The sequence below is a fragment of the Gouania willdenowi genome, chromosome 7, assembly GCF_900634775.1.
Source record: "Gouania willdenowi chromosome 7, fGouWil2.1, whole genome shotgun sequence".
NCBI lineage: Eukaryota > Metazoa > Chordata > Actinopteri > Blenniiformes > Gobiesocidae > Gouania > Gouania willdenowi.
This window is the reverse complement of record NC_041050.1, coordinates 15,554,368-15,569,638: the sequence shown is the minus strand read 5'-3', so window position 1 is coordinate 15,569,638 and position 15,271 is coordinate 15,554,368. Positions and strand designations below refer to the sequence as shown.

Genomic DNA, 15,271 nt, shown 5'->3' with positions numbered 1-15,271 from the left:
AAACACACATATTGGCTTACACTTGACAGCCCCCACCCCGTATTAATGCTCAAATCAATCATTATTCTAAATGATGAATGTTCATAATGTGGCCCTCGGCTCAGTTACAATCACAGTTTTGTGGCCCCTGCTGTGATAGTTGCTGATCCCTGATCAGTAATCATTCCTTGTACAAAATATGAAAAACACTTCTTATGATTGTTAATTCAAAAAAAATTTTTTTTAAAATGTATCAGTTATATAATGGCAAGTGACTAATTTACCGCCAGGTGGCGCATCATACATTGTGAACTACAGGGCTCGCCTTTTTGTTCTGTCCAATGATCGTTGAGAATAGCTTACCCTTTCTCTCTGGACCAATCAAACTGCAGACTCCACGGCTGGACCCGCCCTTACCAGGATTTGTTGGTTGTGGCCATTTTATATTTTAGTCCCCTAAAAATAAAACCTCTGAACAACGGTGTCTCTAATTTATCGTCCGGGGACGACTTTAAGCTGAATGCAGTGCTGGTGAGTGTCTTAAGGAACTGTTATGTTATCTTTGGTTCGAATGAGAGATTTTTTGGAACCGTTTTTATTTTTCCTGCACCACAAAACGAGCGTGAGCTAGCGTTGCTAAGCATGAATGCTAGCTCCCGATGACCGCCACACGTCATTGGTGATTCTTCCTTTTAAGGCTATCAGAATGTTTATTAACACGATTTATATTAACGATAATACTGGGGGACTGTGTTACAGTTTTTAGCTGTGACATTGGCTCTGGAGCTACAGCAATATCTGTCCTCCACGAAGACGTCATGCGCATCACTAGTGAAACTCAGCTGTTTATTAGATGATTATTGTTTATTAATGTGCACCTTGTAACGTCTACACTGGTCATTTCACCCACTATTCTCACAATGTGACAGTTTGACTCAGACAGATACATTAATATAAATATTTCCTCTTATTCATGTGTTAAAGCATGATGGTGCACATTTCTTTGTATTACTCTGGATCACCAGTATCAAACTTAAGGCTCGGGGGGCAAAATCCGGTCCGAGAGCATCCAATTCGGACCGCAGAAACAAGTAAAAATACATTTACATTACCATATAATTCAGTTGTCGATATCTCACCCCGTCTAAATACACACATTCATGATTGACAACATTTGCAGTGTCTCACAATTTTTCCATGCTTATATCCCTTGACTGCAGTCATTTTTCATCACAAATTGTCAAAATAACTGTAAAATGTTAAAAAAAAAAAAATACTACAGTATCTCACATAAAACCACACAAAATACCTCCAAATTACACAAATTGGTCACTATGTCCATGCGTTTCGAGGTAAAGATCTTGCTGGTACTGATAACTTTAATTTATTGATTGGATATTGTCGGTGCCTTACATACTGGGTATATCATTTATACATTGAAGGAAAAACTAGGACACATTCGTTATATGTTAAGGTTTCGTTTATTCAGACAACTTTTTTTCAGGAAATTTGAGAATCTCCAGAAACCATCGGGTGACATGTGAGAAGATCAAATTTCCTGGAAAAAAAAAAAGTTGTCTGAATAAACAATATTGTAACATTAAAAAAAGAAAAGACACAATTAACTTGCTGGAATTAATACACATTCACGTCGAAATTGCTCTTTTTTGGCCCACTTAAGATCAAACTGCTCCGTATTTGGCGTCTGAGCTAAAACGAGTTTGACACCCCTGCTCTAGATCCATCAGGCCCATAAAGAGGAGCTGAGTTGGGAGATCAGCATGAACTATGAGCGGAGGTAAGGACCGTGCATTTTATGCCAATATTATTTCATATAGACCTAACAATAAAGTGTCTTATCTTTTTCTACCAGCAGTGTTGGGCGTGGCGATAGGAGTGGTCGCTATGGCAAAGACCACCTCCTTCAGGATATGGACTACAGGGACTATGGCCTTGAAAATGAGGATTCTGGCTATGATTCCAGAGTAGACTCAGATGGCCGGTTTGACCACATTGAGCAGTCACGGCGCAGCCTCCAAGCACGTCTGGCTTTTCACCACAGAGGAGGTGGTGCAGGGGTCATTGGGCGTGGGGGCAAAGGGCTTTTGTGGCATCCTGATTTGGCACATCCAATGATCCAGAGAGAGGAGGATGGGACTCCCGTGCAAGAATTTGAGCAGGCATGGACTGGTCTGCAAGAAAGGGGTCGAGGAAGAGGTGGTCGAGGCTTTCATGCAAGTAGCGCCCCACATCCAGGCAGTGGAGATGGAAACTGGGCGAGTGTCCACCCAGAAGAGGTGGAATTTAATATAGACAGACAACGGGAGGAGGACAGGTTCACTCGTGGAAATAGGAGGGTAAGACATTGCAGGGTGATTCTGATGTGGATGAAGATGACACTGCAGTTGAACATTTTTTTGTGAATTGAGTTCATACATATTTGATTATGTGCAGGCTTTGCCTCCGAGGATAGATGACTTGAGTCTGGACATGTCCCTGGAGGAGATGGATCAGAGAGACCAGGACCAAAAACCAAGCAACATCATAATGCTTCGAATGCTTCCTCCCGATGCCTCGGCTAATGAGGTAACTACCTCCTACCATCAACCTGATAGAGCTTGTTGCTTTTTACAGGGTTTGTACAGAGCCTTGAAAGTATGGAAAATGCTTGATTTTCAATATAGCGTTTTCAAGGTTTGAAATGTGCTTCAAATTTGAACACTGTGCTGGAAAATGCTGGATTTACTCTATGATGGCCAGTGTCATGATTTCTCTGACGTCTTCTATGAATGTTAACCTGACATTCATGTGTAGCCCTCCCTCTAACTCAAGTTCTCCACATCGATTTGGGTCTGTGTCTGGCGAATCCTTTTGGAACCAGGGAGGGACATGAACAGAATGCTTTGTTTTAGCCAATCGCATGGTAACAAATGATGATGTCGTCATCGGCATGTGCCACAGAGACGCTGCTACAACAACAACAACAACTAGGCTCCGCTGGTGAAAACTTTCTTTTGGGATAGTAATGCTGAGGCCAACTTTTGCCATATTTGCAACACGAGTTTGCGAGTTAAGGGCACGTTAACCATCATCCTGCCTCGACGTCTTTCTATTTTGATCCGGAGCTATGCTAATAGCGGTAGCCCAGCTGCCCTGCAACTGCGCATGCACCAGTTTTGCTTTGGCGCTTCTGCCCTTGCCACACCTGGATATCCCACCCTAAACCGCAACACTGCCTGATGATTGGTTCGAACCGCATCGGTTCAGATTCGAAAGGCAAAGGCGGTACTCATGCAACACTCATCTTGCATGATTGTTGCTCCCCCCTTTTTTTCTTGCGCACATGCCTCACTTTGCGATCGCTTCCCGGGATTATGCCTAACAACATCGCTTTCTACATGGACATATCACTTGACCCAACCATGCCAGGTTGCCAGTTTAATGCCAACTGGCAATGAAAATTTTAAATATAGAGATTGGCTGCGACGAGGCCCAGATGCACAGCAGGCCTATTGTACTGTCTGTAAAAAGGACATCAAGCTAAACACGATGGTAGAATCGGCACTAGCAAGTCGTGCCAAAGGTAAGTCAGTTGAGACAAAATTTTCGTTCAGTTATATAGGACAAAGTCACTTTGGATTACTGTTCATTCATGTTCTCCTTGGTAAGTTTCACCAAATTGCGAGTTTATCATATACAATAAATAAAAAACATCAGAATACAATATTACTTCAAACTATACCATTTGAATTTAACAATTTAATAGCGAAGGGCACAAGAATTGGAAAACCGCTCAGACAGAGCTGAGATTCAGCACTTTAGGGAGTGTTTGGTCATACACAAACTCCTGTTTAATATAGTTTAAAAACAAAACAATAATTTATTTAAATATGTAGGCATATATACTGTACTGTATGCAACTGCTTTTCATGCAAATATTCAGCCGGAGTAAAAAGGACTCCGTGCAAAAAAAAAAAAAAAAAAAAAGGACTCCGTGCAAAGGCTGTATTTGTCCTTAGCTATTATTGTATGTTTCCATAAAATGTATTCTGTGTGTGTGTGTCTGAGAGAGAGAGAAGTTATGAATTAAGAAGTAGTGCCTACATGTAGAGCTTCTGATTGGTATGTGAGTATAGCATAGGGATAGTCATGTTGTTTTTAACCTGATAGATGGTCATTTTGCTTATGTATTGCTTCTCTCAGTAATCATTGATTTGTTTCACATCAAGACCATTCAAAGCTTAGGTCAGGTCAAAGAAAAAACAAGATTGAAACAGTAGCCAATGTTGACCAAAGTCGGGGTTATGTTGGTTTTGATCATAAATTGACCATAGATAAATGCATTAATTTTTTATCTAAATGCAAAGAAAAGTGTTAATGTCCCTTTATTGTTTTCCCGTTGAAATGTATAGCAGTGACCTTTTATTGTGAATGTAGAAAGTGGGTTTTATTTAGACTTGGAAGATTGGTTTGTGTTTGATTAATGTTCAAGTTAATGTTCATCTGTTATAACAAAAAAAGTTGCTTTTTTGCTTTTACAGTATGGTTATTGTTAACAGATGGTTAAATTTGTGTTTGCACCAAAAATTATTTATAATTGCACTTATTCCTTTGCCCATTGAATTAATTTTGCTGTGAACTATTTAGTGATAGTGATGCATATGCATTTATTTTATTCATCTTTGATAAATGGGCATTATTTGCACTTGAATTGAATGAAATTTTGTTAATTATTTGCCAAATGTGCACGTGAATGTACATTGGTTATAACTTTGCATTGTTTGCACATTAAGTACATTGAATGTACATTTTTGTTACGTGTTTCAAAGTAAAGATTCAATTAAATTGGAGTTATTGTTTATTTATCATTTATAGAGGATTACTCCCTTGGTTTGTAAGTTGGGTTTTTATTTCTGCAAAAGAGCAACAGTAAAACAGAAATGAAAGTAAACAGGGAGGATTATTTGTCATATATATGTTAATATTGAGTCTATTTAAAGCTTCGGCTTCCTTGAAAAAGTTGACATTTTATCTTGAAAGTGCTGGAAAAGTGCTTGAATTTTACTCTTCATAAGCTGTACGAACATTGTTTTTACAATATTAATGCTTTGTTATTCTTTGTAGATTCGAGAACAACTTCAGGAGCAGGGCATCCAGCCTAGAGAAGTTCGTCTCATGAGGAACAAATCCTCAGGTGAGGATTTATAAATAATTTCACTTTATCTTCCTCCTCTTTTCTTTTGCTCTCCCTCTGTGTCATTTATACAATTTTTAATTTTTTTTGCCTGCATTGCCCCCCTGATGTAACTTCCCTTTGTCATCTGGGTCCTGTCTGTCATTAATAAACATTTTACCCATTAATCACGACTACGGTTATTACAAATATCTTTCGCCATGCTGTCGTTCTAGTGTTATGGAACGTTAACATGCTTGGAGTATAGACAGACTTTTACTGACATTTCTGTGCTGATTATTTTAATTTGATTCCTTTTTTTTTCCACTTTACTGTGATACAGTGGATCCATTAAGTGGTGTACACACATAAGGATTTTCTAAATTTTAAATCTTGGGAGTTTTTTCTAGACACATAAGGACGCATGAAAGCGATCAGTAGATGCTTTGATGCTTTCCTTACAAAATAACTTGTAGTAACACATCAAAGCAGTCACCTCTGAAGAAGACTGACAGTTGGCAGTCGAAACATGTCAGAAAAAAAATTGCCTGAATAAACAAAATTGTAACATATTTTAAAACTAAGACAAAATGAACTTGCTGGAATTACTATGTTCTAAGCAACTTTGAACTGGTTTTTCCAAGCTCCGACATGAAAAAGTGACTTGGAACGCACCTTGAAGTCGGCGCTGCTACTTGGTTAAGTCAGGAAAAATCTAATATTATATTGTATATTTACAGTATGTGTGTGTGTGTGGGTATATATATATATATATATATAATAGCCTTCTTTGAGATATTTTGACATGCTGCCACTGAACTCGGTTTAACACAGAGATCGGAGTTCCGAGTTTCCTGGAACGCAGAAATGCATGTTTCTCAGTCACTTCTTGATTGGCTATATTCCGTTCCATGTCACAAATCATGGAGTCAGGAGTTGTCGGCTCTACCTACACAGTTTTATTTGTAAATATTTAACAAGTCTAATATTTACGATTCTCAGCCCCAACCTGTTTCAGAGCTGATTATTGGGATAAATTCACTCTTCCCACTTATCAGACCACAGGATAATCTCATAGGATAATGTGATAAGACACAAGATAATCTGGTGCTTTCCGGGGAAAAATCGTGACAAAATCAGCCCTATTGTCTTTATGTGTGTACCCTGCTTTAGATATCCTCATTTAATGGCTTTAAGTTTTTCTTTGTACGTTTTTTCTTCCATTTCGTGTTTATGTTTTAATGATCCAGCTTCATTCATCTGTTAAAAGGCTTTATCTGGATGGATAACCGCATTGATCATCACAAACCTTTTAGAATAAAAACTTTTTTTTTTTAAAAAAAACTCCTATGTAAGAAAAAAGGATTACTTTAGAGCCTTTTCAATGTTTGTGCATCAACTATGCAGTTATTTCATCACCATCCACACCATCCTGTTTCTTCTATCAAACTCATTAAAACCCTGGCCTCCAACTTTAGTCAAATTATCAAATTTGTAAAGAGTTCCTAGCTCTAGAGTAGAGGTAAATATATCTTCATTTAGTTATTATTTTAATTGCATTTTGTTGAATAAATGTCTGTTTTGCAAAGGCAAGCAATGTTGTATGTATTACTGATTTGTAACAGCATTATATGTAAGTAAGAAGTTTGGGATGCAACCTTCCACCAGACCTTTATAGTTGTGTTAAAACTGTAGAAATGTTTTTGTGTCATTGTGTGTGGTTGTGCTTGTCTGTTCTGCTGCTGCGTGGGCACCCTTGCATTCAAAAACCAAAAATGGGTTTGACCCAGTTATAACAGTGGGTGGGATTCACCTCTCTCTCTTCTCAACCCTGCTGAGTTACTTGACATTGCTTCCTTGCCATGGGACAAAGCAGCAGTCAGGTGTGCTGCTCTCACATGGAGGCCTGGAGGCAATGATTATGTGATTAGTGCTGATACAGGGTCTCTCTCTCTCTCCTCTGTACATAAAGCACTAACCCATCACTGCGTTGTTGTTATGTTGTTGTTGTTCGGTTGCCATGGCGCTGGGCGGTGTCCAGGTCAGAGCCGAGGATTCGCCTTCGTCGAGTTTAATGTCATACAGGAGGCCACCCGCTGGATGGAGACCAACCAGGTCACTCTCATCTACACAGACACAAATACACACATAGAACCGTATTCAGTGGGACACACAAGTCACTGTCATACACCCAGAATTCATGCAAAGGAGTGGCAAAACCTCAAAGTCAGAGGGAAACCTTTGTGTTCCCGAGGTAGGTGAGCGCTCATCCTTTTGATGTTGGCACTAAATAAAAACAGGTAAATTAATTTAGCATCATTCTGACTTAAAACTGAAGAACTTTCCCTCTCACATTTGCTCAATGTTAGCATGGACCTAAATACACATTTTTTACTGGTCTGAGATCTTTTGTCTCCAGTCAGACTCAATTTTAGGATTTACTTTCTATTTCAGTTTTTTTTTTCTTTTTTCTCGCCCCCAATGTTATCCATGTTTAGATTTGTAGGCTGGACGTGTCCCTATGGGTTCACAGGTGACATCACTGGGATTGAGTTGTGTGGAGAATTGTGAAAAGGTTTCCCCTTAAGGGGGGAGGGATGACACAATCCAACCAAACACATTTTTTCCTTAAAGATTGCACCCATTAAAGACACATACACCATCACAGTCCGTCCGAATTTCCTAAAGGGAAGGTTGCTACTCTCTGATGTTCTTCTTTCAGCCTCATTTGTGCTCTCTCTTTCTCTCTTGTCTTCCTCTTGCCATCTTGTCCCTTTCCTTCTCCTCATCTCTGGTGAGATGAGTCCTTTCTGTGGCATGTGTGGCGTACTTGTCATTGGTAATCATTCTATGTTTTCCTCCTGTCTCTCTTCTTTCCGTTCAGGGAGTGCTGATGATTCTTGGACAGAGAGTGTCGATGCACTACAGCGACCCGAAACCACGTGCTAATGAGGACTGGCTCTGCAACAAGGTTATTGGTCTTAATTGCATTGACTTAAATCACAATTTGTATGCGTCTTCTGTTTATCTTATGGTGCTCTTTTTTTATTTATTTTGCAGTGTGGTGTGCAAAACTTTAAGCGGAGAGAGAAGTGCTTCAAATGCAATGTGCCTAAATCAGGTATTTTTCATCAAGGAAAAGAAATGGTACCTTTGCACTTCTGTCAGTCATTCATGAATCATTAAAGTCACTTTCTGTCCCCAGAGGCTGAGCTGAAGTTGTCTCAGTTGCACCGAGATTTAGCTGTTGGCCTTCAGAAAGAAGGCTTCCAAGGGTTATTACCTTTACCTGCACCTTATCACACATCTGGCCTGTCTGCCACCCCAGTGCTTGCTGTGCCACAGACAGATGTGGCCAATGACAGTAAGTTTCTCTTGCATGGTTAACAATGTTATTTTAACTTTAAATGATTGTATCATTTCTTTGGCAATTATTATGATTATTGTGACATATTGTACCTAATAATAGCTACTCTCTCATTCTCTTTTACGACAGCACTCATACTCAGAAATCTTGGTCCACATACGTCAGTGGAAGCGATTATTTCTGCTCTAGCTCCATTTGCCTACTTCTCACCTTCCAATGTTCGCCTAATTAAAGACAAACACACGCACCTTAATCGAGGATTTGCCTTCCTACAACTCTCTACTATAGTGGTGAGAAAACGTGACGATGACGCACAGAATGCTCTTCTCTTTGTGGAATGTTGTCTAAATTTCTCCACTACTCTATATTTTCTGTATCACATTAGGAAGCCTCCCAGCTGCTGCAGATCTTGCAGGCTCTCAAACCACCTCTCACCGTTGAAGGGAAGGCCGTCGTGATCGAATTTGCCAAAGGCTGCAAACGGTAAGCAGAGGTTAAGTCCAAGTTGATTGACAACAACAGGGTAGCTCTGTTTTCAGATGACACTGTAACTAAATGAAAATCAACTTTCATTTGATTTTATTTATTTATTCCTTTCATGAAAATGCAAACCAACATGGATTCCTCAAGTACAACAAACAATATCACAGTCTAAATGAAATATTTTCAGGATTGGAAAGGAGCAGTAAGAAGAATTACTTTCTTGTATTTCTGCCCCTTAATTTAATCAATACATAATTGATGACCCCACCAACCTTCCTCCATCAATCCACACGAGTTTTACTATTCTCTGATAACCTAAAAATCACAAATCACCTCACGAGTCAACTTTCTAAATGATATGATTTTTTTAACCTGTCAGAATAAAATAAAACTGTGAAAATGATGCTAACCTTGTTTATGTCTGTGTTAGGGATTCTTTCATGACAGATGGTAACAAAGTGAATGCTGCCACAGTAGCTAGCACAGCTATAGCTGCTGCTCAGTGGGCAGTCACACAGGTAACCTAATCCTAAAATGTATCATTTTGTTTTTGATTTTCTTTAAAATTCTGACATTTTGTACATTTTGTGACAAATCAGAACGGTTCAGCTGGTGGCCAGAGTATAGACACCGCAGTATATCAGCAAGGAGCGGCAGTGATATACCCTCAGGAAGGACAAAGATACGCAGGGTCAGATGGCACAACTTTGAATGCCCAGACTGTCACACGAGGTGCTGCCTTAGCAGCTGCAGGTACAACCCTGAATGGTGCTTACACAGGAGCAGCAGTAGCAGGTTAGTGTCACACATGCTCAGAAATATAGCCCATACATTGGTATACATGACAATAATTTGGATTACTTAAGACAGTGTATGTGTTTGCTTGCTTAACTACAGCTGCTGTTCTGTCTGAGGCTGTGAAATCTGGTTCTACAATCATGCAACAGCCTCTTACACACACGCAGACGCCTCACATCACCACAGCTGCTCCCACAACAGCCACACAGGTACAGGCGCACACAGCTTCCATCATCTTTAGTATCGTTTTATTTTTCCATTATTTTATGTTTTTTTAATCTTTTTTTATAGGTAGAGATTGTGGGAAAACCCCAGCTTGCTTCTCCTAGCCAACCTGCAACACCAGGGACTGAACATGAGCTTCAGTGTTATCGTAAGGCTTCCTCAATATGGATAATTTAGGTCAAACAAGGGCAACTGGAGGGGCTCTTGTGTCTTCTTGTATTAATGCTCGGATTGATCATTCATCTAAGTCACATGCCAAACTCAAGGCCCGGGGGCCAAATCCGGCCTTTTAGAGGATCCAATTTGGCCCGCAGCGAAAAGCAAAAAAGTCAGGGAAACCATGAATCATTGTGTAAATTACCAACTAATTCAGTGGTAGATGTCTCTGAATTAATACACAAATTCAATGAAACAGCAGGGCTCCCATTTTTCCCATGCTTATATCACATGATGGAAGTCTATTTTAATCTTAAATTGTTAAAAGAACTTTTTCCAAAATCCTACAATTTTCCTCAAATATTCAGTCTCCTTAAATAACATAAAAATTGTCCTCAAAAAAAAAATTGAAGTAAAGATCCTGCAGAGATTGATATGTCACTTATTACTTTGATATTATCAGTGCCGTACATATTCAATAATTTATTCATACTTGGAAGTGGAAACTAGAGCACAATAATGATTGAAGAGTAATCAATCCTCTGCCTTCTGCTGACCTGCCACTAGGGGGGAATCCAAAAAATGCCTTGATTATGGGCGTCACGTTTGATGCAGTAAGACACGCCCACTTGGACAGCCGAGTCAGTGCTGGCAGTGACAGATCGCTGCCTGCTCAACCACTATATATAATATACAGCTCACGAGCATAAATACACAGCACACACAGACGATATATTACTCACAACCTGTCCCTTTTCTTCTCTCGCCAGGAGCCTCAGAAATCGCGACCTCACACAGACACACACATGAGATATCTATGTACATCCATACACTGTGAATGTTTTTTTTTTTTAACTCAATGCTATCAATGATGTGATGTGCCCATGCTTTTTTGTCTTTGAAAAAAGTTGATCTGAATGTTGTCTCCTACTGTAGCGGTGCCAGATGTGTCTACATACCAGTATGATGAAGGCTCTGGTTACTATTATGACCCATTAACTGGACTTTACTATGACGCTACCTCTCAGGTGAAGATAAGCGGAAGGCGCTGTAGTTAAAATCTCATCCATGCACGTTCTTGTGTAAATGCAGGCCTACATGTCTTCACCTTGGCTTCCTCTTTTTTTTGCAGTACTACTTTAACCCTCACACTCAGCAGTATATGTACTGGGATGGAGAAAAGCACACCTACATTCTTGCTGCCAATCAGTCAAACAATGATGGCGCACCTGCAGGTGACGCTGCTGCACCTTCAGACCTGCTGTCAGCTAACAAGGACAAAAAGGACAAGCCCAAGAGTAAAACTGCACAACAGGTCAGAATTCCCAAATATCAGTTTATGTGCAAAAGGCCAAAATAAGTTAAGTGTTCTGAATTATTGTTTTTCTTGATTATTGGTTATTCTGACATATTGACTTATAGCATCTTTAGTGTAACTCTGTGGTCGTGAATAGAATCTTATTGTTGCATGACTTGATTTTAAAATGTAGAAACTGCATCTGCGCTGGGACACTTTAGTATTTGATTACTTTGACAATTTTTATTTTTTATTTTTGCAATTGTTATAATAGATGTAATACAAATGTTATGTATTTATTACCAGATTGCCAAAGATATGGAGCGCTGGGCTAAGAGTCTCAATAGACAAAAGGAGAACATGAAGTCAGTGACATCGTCGCCTACCGCCGGTTCTGCATCACTGCCTGGTTACACTCGGGGACCCGGTCACAGTCGACTGGATGACCTCAGAGAGTCTGCAAGTGCTGACGCAGGCTACGCTGTGTTAGAGAAAAAGGTATGATGGGTGTGGGGGACATACAGGTAAATGCTAGGGTTGCACTGTCCCTGTGAGAAACGATTTGATATGCATCTCAATACACAGGTTAAGATTTGATTCAAAAGCGATATCCATTTATTACTGACCGAAACGAATCAATTTGATACAGTGTAGGAACTATACAACTTGTTTCTACAGTAAATATTTGTTGTAGATATTTTATAAAATAAATAAGCCAATTCTAAAGTGACAGAACAATATTTTCTTTTCAAATATGTAAAAAACCACATATACTCAAGCATTGTGGCTTCATGGCACTGGCAAAACACAAACACAACAACAAAATCACATGTCAATGTATTTAATTTTAGACATGGACCAAAGTGTGACTGACTCATTAGATGGGAACTCCAGAGGTAAAAGTAGCACAGAATACTAACAACAAAGTGCAACATTTCAGCCTGAGCATAGTGTTTTGAACACGTGAGGTAGGGAACAAGTTACACACCTTTACACAAACCATGTAACAATAACCTTATAATGATGACCCCTGGTGGTCATCTCAAAATGTGGCCTCAGGCCTGGGGAGCTAGAGTGGAAGGACAAAGCAGCAACAATGCTTAAAATACTCATTTTTTCCAAACCTAAACTCTGCTGTGATCATTAGTTATTATCACCCTACGTTGTGTTCAAGTGCTCATTTTTCTGTGAAGTTTGTTTTTAAATAAGTTTTTGAGGTTGAAAAACGGGATTTGACGTCATATACAGTATGACGATGATTGACAGCCGCGGATCTTGCGTAGCATAAGCAGTTACGTAGTGAAGGAAAGCCGTTCAGTTTTTTTGTCTTTTTTGAGCTACTAGTACGAGATCAAGGTGTCATCCAGCGTAGTGCTCTACCTGTGATCAGATCAGACTCCTGGTTGGTTGGGACTATTGGTTTATAGTGTCCTGACTCACAAGAACAGACTGAAATGTAATATTAAGTCTTGTCTGTATGTGTGCTGTTTCATATCCTACAGTGTAAACATTTTGTAGCAGGCATGGGAACAGACAGTTTCTCATTATCCAAAGATAATGTTACCTGAATACTCGAGCATACACATGCACACACAATTTTAGGTATACATAAAAATTAAATTAAGCTGCTTTATTTTGATATTGTGGTGGGGGTGGGTCATTATGACCTAAAGGATGTGGGTTGCATACAGAATATGAAGATTACTCGAGGGCTACATTTTTGTTAACAATTGATCACTCCGTTCTTTTAGCATGTATACATTTTGCACATATGATGGTAATCAACCAAGAAGTGATCGTGCTGAGATCATTTAGCGAGAACTCCAAAACATGGTTTTTGTAAACAAAATGACTTTTTTTTTGCTGACTAATATCTTAAGATCTTAAGTGTGTGCTGCATTAATTCAATTAAACTTTATTTATATATGTATGCTGTTCACTCCCAGCCATAAATCTTCAGTTTACTAAATACCTGAAAGTATGATATAGTGTCATATACCGAATACCATTTTTTTATCAATACTTGCTTTTCGTTTTTGTTCTGCAGGGAGCGCTGTATGAACGGCCTCAGATGTTCTTTGACCAGATACGACAAAGTGCAGAAGTAAGAGCAAATTTTTTGAGTTTTTATTGGCTAAAATATTCATAAACTCAGTCATGTAATCACTCTCTGTCTCCTTCAAACTGTGCTGCAGATTTCTCCTCCTCATCAACAAAGTCTGATCCCAGCCTACAGCGGAGAGACCGACAGTGAGGACGAAGGAGGCGAGAAAGTGGAGAAGGACGGCAGAATGACAGACTGGGTAAAACTGGCCTGTCTTCTGTGTAGGAGGCAGTTCCCAAGCAAAGAGGCTCTTATTCGGCACCAGCAGCTCTCTGAACTACACAAGGTGGGAAGAATGGATTTTTACAATTGTACTGTCTCATTGAGTTCTGCACACACACAATAAAATATAGAAATGGCACAATGGTATACAAGATAAATGAAAATTACATAAGTGTTAGAAGAACTGAAAAATCTGTATTACTATGATTGTTGCTGTATAAGTGATGGTGTTTCAGTGCTCAGTATGGCTAGCAGGTTTAGGATATTTAAAAGGAATCTTATATCCAGCTCACTGACATTCCTCTTTTTCCTAATTCCCCTTCTTTATTCTCACCATTCAGCAAAACTTGGAGCAGAGAAGAAGTCAACAGGAAGTGGCCAGTAAACAGGTTGGTTAAGGTTTATATTGCTCAACCAGACTGATGTATAATTATTTTATTTTCCCTTTTTGTAGAGACTAGTTGATGAGCCTGATTATCCTGACCCCAAGAGAAGGAGATTAAGCAACATGTAAGCAGCATTCATGATGCGTGCAATACTTTTTGTTCAATTTTAGCATCATTTTTTATACTTGTATGTTGTTTTGTTTGTTTTTTTCTCATTGTTGATCATTTTCTCTTCATATTTTCTATAGGGAAGGTATTGCAGGCTCAAGTCTAGGGGCCAGAATGCTGCAGGGTGGTGTGAAAAAAGGACTGCTAATGCGTAATTTGCAAGTTGAGTGACCAGCCTGGCTCTCTAAACTTTATGACACAGGAAGGATGAAAAATAAAGCCCAGCACACATCACTTCAATCTTAATGTCGCATTTTGTTTGTGTAAAAAAAAAAAGAAAATTAAAATCTTACCTCAAGGATGGTAAATATGCTTATGAACTGATGTTAGCAGCGGATTCCAGGATATGGCACAGACTACACCTTTTTGCTTGCTTCCTGAATGATGCATTTTTAAGTTCCTCCATGCCTCAGTGCAGCACGTTTTACCATTAAAAACATACATTTGCTGTTGGGAAAATGTGAAACTTTAATGGTAAAAATTTGAATCACAATGTGAACATATTGAGAGTTTTGAATACTACTTTCTATGCAGCATAGATTATTTTTATTTAATGTTTATATGCCTTGTCATTCAATAAATGATCACTTTGGTATGACTGTCTTAGATTGAGCACTTTTATACAGCAAAAACAGAATGACTGTTAAAAACAGTACGAGCTCATGGTAGCAGCTTATGGGAAGAAAGTGTCTCACTTTACATAGAAAGTATGAATACACAATGTAAAACATTTTTTAAAAAGGTGGTTCTTTTTTGTCCTAAGTTTGCTTTGCAATATAACTGTCATGCCACTTGTAAAAATAAAAACATCTCCATCACTCTTTGAAATGATTTACTAAATTGGTCAGAATGAATCTTTAATGACATCTCCAGCAACATTATTATCTAGAAATGAGTCTTTGCTGAGTTTATT

The 15,271-nt window shown here is 39.0% G+C and overlaps 1 protein-coding gene across 4 annotated transcripts; it reads left to right on the top strand.

Moving 5' to 3' along the window:
* Window positions 1–378: 378 nt before the first annotated feature.
* On the top strand, window positions 379–14,710 carry rbm10 (RNA binding motif protein 10). 4 transcript variants are annotated; one of them, XM_028452923.1, is made up of 23 exons: window positions 379–510; window positions 1,719–1,777; window positions 1,856–2,336; window positions 2,434–2,565; window positions 5,104–5,173; window positions 7,194–7,267; window positions 8,037–8,123; window positions 8,213–8,273; window positions 8,358–8,516; window positions 8,649–8,809; window positions 8,905–9,002; window positions 9,433–9,520; window positions 9,602–9,797; window positions 9,900–10,009; window positions 10,092–10,173; window positions 11,118–11,209; window positions 11,314–11,496; window positions 11,785–11,976; window positions 13,526–13,582; window positions 13,674–13,868; window positions 14,146–14,193; window positions 14,259–14,314; window positions 14,439–14,710. In XM_028452923.1, exons 2-23 carry the CDS (start codon window positions 1,761–1,763, stop codon window positions 14,527–14,529), a joined length of 2,730 nt encoding a protein of 909 aa, XP_028308724.1. In that variant the 5' UTR covers window positions 379–510; window positions 1,719–1,760; the 3' UTR covers window positions 14,530–14,710. The 4 variants fall into 4 exon arrangements, with proteins under 4 accessions (XP_028308724.1, XP_028308723.1, XP_028308721.1 ...); XM_028452922.1 differs by having other exon boundaries at window positions 1,853–2,336; window positions 14,146–14,181; XM_028452920.1 differs by having other exon boundaries at window positions 1,853–2,336.
* Window positions 14,711–15,271: the final 561 nt, after the last annotated feature.

Coding starts and splice junctions, on each gene's coding strand:
- rbm10 (XM_028452920.1), top strand. Junction 8,124..8,212: donor AGGACTGGCTCTGCAACAAG/GTTATTGGTCTT, acceptor TTTATTTTGCAG/TGTGGTGTGCAAAACTTTAA. Junction 9,798..9,899: donor CACAGGAGCAGCAGTAGCAG/GTTAGTGTCACA, acceptor GCTTAACTACAG/CTGCTGTTCTGTCTGAGGCT.